Source organism: Nematolebias whitei, chromosome 3 (assembly GCF_014905685.2).
Source record: "Nematolebias whitei isolate Nwh7 chromosome 3, NemWhi1, whole genome shotgun sequence".
Lineage (NCBI taxonomy): Eukaryota > Metazoa > Chordata > Actinopteri > Cyprinodontiformes > Rivulidae > Nematolebias > Nematolebias whitei.
The window spans coordinates 57,905,739-57,912,437 of NC_056500.1; the positions used below are offsets into that span (position 1 = coordinate 57,905,739).

The window sequence follows — 6,699 nt, forward strand, 5'->3', positions numbered from 1 at the left end:
CCTTCTGACAACCATCAAACTTGTTTTTCACTGCTCTCACGCGATCCGGTCAGAGGGAGAGTATAAAAGTGTAACACCCAGAATTAAGAGTTAGAAGTCTGCTGTGGACCAGCGCGCGGTGCCCAGCTGTTGGTGTGATTTCCTGTCATTCGGGTCGAAGGCTTCCCGACCACGTGTCACGGTGAGGGGCTCTCATATCAATTTGTGTGTAAAGAGTGTACAAGTGTACATGTTTGCTTGGCTGTTTTCTGTGGCAGATTAATAAATGACACTATTATTTCTAGCAGGACAGTCTACTTGTGTTTCATTTTCCTCTCGTGTGAATTATTGGGGCCGACCGTTCACGAACCTTTGTTAAAGAAATTTCATAAAACACCGAGACACAAAAGGATCTGTCAGTGAGGTAAGATCTGAACCAATTGAGGGCTGATCCTGTGACGCCCACCCACTGCTCCAACCTATCAATGAGGATCTCATGGTCGATGGTGTCAAAGGCGGCTGTGAGGTCCTGTTGGACCTCACAGCCGCCGATTCACCGGAATCTGTGAATCTGAAGATGTGGTTAAAGACCTTGAGCAGGGCAGTTTCAGTGCTGTGGAGAGGTTTAAAGCCAGATTGGAAAAGCTCTAAGATGGCGTGATCCTCCAGGAAGCACTTCAACTGGGACTCGACTATTTTCTCCAGTACTTTAGAAACAAATGGGAGTTTGGAGACAGGCCGGAAGTTGGACATGACTGAGGGGTCAAGGTTTGGTTTTTTTCAGGAGAGGCTGGACGGCAGCATGTTTAAAGGTTTTTGGCACCACGCCAGTGGATAAACTACTGTTTACTATGGTACGAATGGACGGACCTAGAGTAGGAAAAACCTCCTTTAGTAGTCGAGGGGGGACCACGTCAAAGGGGGAACCAGAAGGTTTCAAGCTGCACGACCTGCATAAACGTCACTGCACATCAAACAGGAATGCCACTGTCAAGGAAATAACAGAATGGGCTCAGGAATACTTCCAGAAAGCATTGTCAGTGAACACAATCCACTGTGCCATCCACCGTTGCCAGCTGAAACTCTACAGTGCAAAGAGGAAGCCATTTCTAAGCAAGCTTCACAAGCTCAGACGTTTGCACTGGGCCAGGGGTCATTTAAAATGGAGTGTGGCAAAATGGAAGACTGTTCTGTGGTCAGATGAGTCCCGATTTGAAGTTCTTTATGGAACACTGGGACACCATGTCATCGGAACCAGAGAGGACAAGGATAGCCCAAGTTGTTATCAACGCTTCATTCAGAAGCCTGCATCACTGAAGGTATGGGGTTGCATGAGCGCTTGTGGCATGGGCAGCTTGCATGTCTGGAAAGGCACCATTAAAGCAGAGAACTATGTTCAGGTTCTAGAACAAAATATGCTCCCATCTAGACATCATCTCTTTCAGGGAAGACCCTGCATTTTTCAACACGATAATGTCAGACCACATTCTGCAGCAATCACAACATCATGGCTACGTAGGAGAAGGATCCGGGTACTGAAATGGCCAGCCTGCAGTCCAGATCTTTCACCTATAGAGAACATTTGGCGCATCATAAAGAGGAAAGTGCGACAAAGAAGGCCCAAGACAATTGAACAGTTAGAGGCCTGTATTAGACATGAATGGGAGAGCATTCCCATTTCTAAACTTGAGAAACTGGTCTCCTCTGTCCCCAGACGCCTGTTGAGTGTTGTAAGAAGGCGGGGGGATGCCACACAGTGGGAAAAATGGACTTGTCCCAACTTTTTTGGGATTTGTTGATGCCATGAAATTTGGAAACAGACTTTTCCCTTAAAATGATACATTCTCTCAGTTCAAACTTTTGATCTGTGATTTGTGTTCTATTCTGAATAAAATATTAGATGTTGGCACCTCCACATCATTGCATTCAGTTTTTATTCACAATTTGTTTAGTGTCCCAACTTTTTTGGAATCCGGTTTGTACATTATGACTGAAAGAGCCACAATAGTTTTAATAATAATAATAATAATACTTTATTTATAAAGCCCTTTAAAACAACCACAGCTGCCACAAAGTGCTGTACATATAAAATCAAGAACATTTAAACACATAAAAACAGTTGTTAAAACATTAAGATCAATAAAAGTAATAAAAACAGTGCAGATCAAATTCAGTGTGTGCTAAAAGCCAGGGAGTAAAAATGTGTTTTTAAAAGAGTTTTAAAACTGGACAGTGAAGGGGCTTGTCTGATGGGAAGAGGGAGATCGTTCCACAGTCTTGGAGCAGCAACAGAAAAAGCTCTGTCCCCTCTGAGCCTCCGCTTAGACCTCGGCACCTCCAGGAGCAGCTGATCAGCTGATCTGAGGCACCGAGCAGGAGAGTATGGGTGAAGCAGCTCAGAGAGGTAGGATGGAGCAAGACCATTTAAACTTTTAAAAACAAATAAAAGAATCTTAAAATGAACTCTAAAATGAACAGGCAGCCAGTGGAGTGAAGCCAGAGTGGGGGTGATGTGCTCCCTTTTTTGAACTCCAGTTAGAAGCCGAGCAGCAGCATTCTGGACCAACTGGAGGCGTCTGAGGGATGACTGGCTGACTCCAAGGTAAAGAGCGTTACAGTAATCCAGCCAAGAGGTGACGAAGGCATGGATTACTGTTTCCAGCTGCTGTTTTGTAAGGATGGTCTTTACCTTAGCCAGCTGTCTGAGGTGATAAAAACTGGTCTTGACCACCGCTCCAATCTGGGACTCTAATTTAAAATCACTGTCCATTTTAAAACCCAAGTTAGAAATAGTTTTCTTTACATGTGGTGCCAGAGGGCCCAGATCAACAGGGCAAGGTTCACAAGAGCCACTAGGACCAAACACCATCACTTCTGTTTTCTTTTCATTGAAATTTAAGAAGTTTAAAGACATCCAGGCTTTGATGTCTTCAAGACACAACAGAAGTGGCCTAATTGAGGGGGCATCTTTCTTTTTAAGTGGCATATAGATCTGACTGTCGTCAGCGTAACAATGAAAAAAGATCCCATGCTTTCTAAGGATTGATCCCAATGGAAGCAGGTAAAGGGAGAAAAGCAGGGGACCTAAAATAGAGCCATGTGGAACCCCAAAACACAGAGGAGCAGTGGAGGATTCAGACCCAGCTATGTTGACAGACATGGTTCTGTCTGCCAGATAGGACCTAAACCAGCTCAGTGCAGTACCACAAATACCCACTTGGTGCTGTAAGCGTGATATTAAAATGTTATGGTCCACAGTATCAAAGGCAGCTTTTAGGTCGAGCAGGACAAGAACCACATGTTCACCAGAATCATTAGCCATAAAAATATCATTAAAAACTCTGACTAGAGCTGATTCTGTGCTGTGGTGAGTTTTGAAACCAGACTGAAAAACCTCCAGGATATTGTGCTCATCCAGAAAACATTTGACCTGTGAATATACAATTTTTTCTAAAATTTTTGAAATAAAGGCAGCTTGGAGATGGGCCTAAAATTAGCCAAGACAGTTTGGTCTAGGCTAGGCTTTTTAAACAGGGGCTGCACCACAGCATGTTTAAAACTTATTGGGACAACACCTGAGGACAGACTGCTATTGATAACAGCAAGAATCACCTGCCTGATGCTGGAAAACACCTCTTTTAAAAGACGAGGGGGGACAAGGTCATGAGGAGAACCTGATGGTCTAATATGGCCGACCACATCCTCTAAAAGGGTCAGGGTCACTGGTTTAAATCTATCAAACACAGCCAGGCAGGGGACCAAGCAGGAGGGGTCAAAAGCAGGGGCTGAAATAAGGGCCCTTGTGGTGACAACCTTATTTATAAAAAACTGCAGGAAGTCATTACAAAGTTCAGTAGAGGCTTCCAGACAGACAGGTTGTGGGGCCTTCAGGACAGAGTCAATAGTTTTAAAAAGGACACGTGGATTATTATGATTGGACACAATAATATCTGACAAGTGTTGTTTTTTGGCCTCTTTAACAGTGTTCTGGTACTGACGTTGACAGTCCTTTAAAATGTAAAATGAAACCTCCAGTTTATCCTTTTTCCATCTCCGTTCAGCTCTGCAGCACTCCTGTCTGGCTGCAATAGTTTTTTCATAAAAACCAGGGTTCAGATCTGGCTTTAGGCCGCACCAGTTTAGATGGAGCTATACAGTCCAAAATGGTTTGACAGGAGGAGTCAAACCAGGAGCTCAGCTGTTCGGTGTCAGCAGCAGAGCCAGAGGGAGCACAGAGCTGTTCAAAGGCAGCAGAGAACTGGCCAGCAGTGGAAGGGTTAAAAACTCTACGTCGCTGGGCAGGAGCGCAGGATTTAACTGGAGCACAGGACAAACCAACATCAAATAAAACAGGCCTATGGTCAGAAATCACATTATCATATAGTTCCAGGTCGTTCACAGACAAGCCGTGAGAGAGAACCAGGTCCAACGTGTGTCCATATTCATGTGTGGGACCAGCCACCCACTGAACCAGGTTAAATGAGTCAGTGAGGCTGAGAAAGTTCTTCACCAGTGGTTTCTCTGGGCAGCATACATGTATGTTAAAATCCCCAACAATAAGCACTCGATCATAGTTTATCATTATTCCAGTCAGGAAATCAGAAAAGTCATTCAAGAAATCCTTATTATATTTAGGGGTTCTGTAGATGACAGCGCACAGCACGGGGTGTGAGCGACCCACCTCAAATAAAGTCACCTCGAAGCTGGAGAATGAAGATGGTGCAGAGCATTGCTTGCATTTAAAGTTGTTTTTATAAACCACCGCCGTTCCTCCTCCACGGCCTGACATCCGAGGGGAGCTTAGATAAGAGCAGCCGTCTGGTAGAAGTTCAACAAAAACACTGGAGTCATCAGCCTCAACCCAGGTCTCTGTGATGCAGAGCAAATCCAAATGACGGGAACTGAAAAAGTCCCGCAGGATGAAAGTTTTGTTTGTCAGAGATCTGGCGTTCACCAGGCCAATCCTGGCAGAAACCACAGCATGTAACCTGACGGGCGCTAGGGCCCTAGGCAGCGTCTTCAGGCTCTGCAGGTTCACTCCACGCCGGTGGAGCCGAGAGAAGCAGGAGGGGTGGGGGCGAACGCCGGCATCCAGGCCGGTGACAGGTAGCAGGTAGCTGTCAACAGGATTCAGGAACTGCCAAGGCACAGAGAAAGACGGAAATAATCCATTTCTTGTCTGAGAAATGGACGTAGAATGGGCCAGGCAGATCTTTAGTTTCACCAGCTGTCCTCCACGTTTACCGCGGTAACGACAACGTTTCCGCCAGGGGGGCAGCACAGGTGCCCGGAGGAGATGAGCTGGAACTCCTGACAGGAGCGGGGGTAAAGTTTTCTGTCCACCATAATCAAAGGCACTGAGATTGCCAACAACATGTCAAATATCCAGGAGGGACTGGCGATTGTACACAAGCACAGACTTAGTGCTGAGCACAAAACAGAGAAATAAAACAAACCAAACCATGAGCGACAGACGGACGGCTACACACACTGGCGCCATCTTGGAGGTTTTGAGTATGCACTATGCACAAAACGTCCATAGAAAGTTTGTGGTAGTTTTTTATTGTGGAGGCAGAGTATACATAACATTGGGCCTGCACACGCCAGTGAGGCTTGGTCATCAAGAACCTGAAGCAGGACTGGCCAAGCTGGCCTAATGCCTGGGCAAAGGCTGTAAGTGTGACAAGCTCAAGAACCTAGCACAGACATAACACTTGTGACAGTAATGTTGGGTTAGCCTAGCATAATCTTCTAGCTCAGAGGTGCACCCCATTGTATGCCAAAAGTCATGAAAATAAGTTCATATAGTGTGGTGAGAGTGCAGGTAAGCGCCTCAGAAATGCAGAAAAAACTTGTACGAACTACAGCAGGTCAGTATCATAACTGCCTTCAAACCGCAATGCACTTTGGAAGTTTTGTGTCGCTGCTTTACCATCCTGCCAAGGTGGTTTAGTTCCCGGCCCCCTTCCAGCCTCGGGCTCAGGCACCGGCTCCGGCCTGTCATGACAGCTGTCTCCATGATCCTCTACAGAACAAACTCTACGGAGCACTTCGGTTGCATGGGAAACATTGGATGTTCTGTCTGCCGGGCCCAGTTTGAGGGCAGTCATTGTCCGTTGCCATGGTCGTTGTTATCATTATGCTGCTAACAGGATCACACTGCTAATAGAACCATTGTGCCAACAGAACCTCACTGTTAATAGAACCATACTGCTAAAAGAAATGACGTGCCAACAAAACACTGCTAAAAGAACCACACTGCTAACAGAACCACAATGATAATAGAACCACATTGCTAACAAAACCACTTTGCTAACAGAAACATTCAGCTAACAGAACCTCACTGCTAACAGAACCACAATAATAAAACCACACTGCTAACAAAACCACTCTGCTAACAGAACCATTGTGATAACAGAACCTCACTGTTAATAGAAACACACTGCTAACAGAACCACACTGCTAACAAAACCACTCTGCTAACAGAACCTCACTGCTAATAAAACCACTCTGCTAACAGAACCTCACTGCTAATAAAACCACTCCGCTAACAGAACCTCACTGCTAACAGAACCTCACTGCTAACAGAACCACTCTGCTAACAGAACCACACAGCTAATAGAACCACACAGCTAACAAAAACACTCTGCTAACAGAACATCACTGCCAACAAAACCACACTGCTAATAGAACCACACTGCTAACAGAACCACACAGCTA

At 45.5% G+C, this 6,699-nt stretch overlaps 2 protein-coding genes across 3 annotated transcripts in view; both read right to left on the bottom strand.

Annotated features, from left to right (window-relative positions):
* The window catches only part of sgcb (sarcoglycan, beta (dystrophin-associated glycoprotein)), a 12,528-nt gene extending 7,203 nt beyond the window's left edge, over nt 1-5,325 (bottom strand). Inside the window, exons 1-2 of the mRNA XM_037697754.1 lie at nt 5,224-5,325; nt 4,968-5,116 (exon numbers count right to left, since the gene is read on the bottom strand). Of these exons, the coding sequence (XP_037553682.1) occupies nt 4,968-5,116; nt 5,224-5,325 (251 nt within the window). The remainder of the gene's footprint in view (nt 1-4,967; nt 5,117-5,223) is intronic.
* The window catches only part of dcun1d4 (DCN1, defective in cullin neddylation 1, domain containing 4 (S. cerevisiae)), a 42,756-nt gene that overhangs the window by 33,174 nt on the left and 2,883 nt on the right, over nt 1-6,699 (bottom strand). The window lies entirely within an intron of this gene.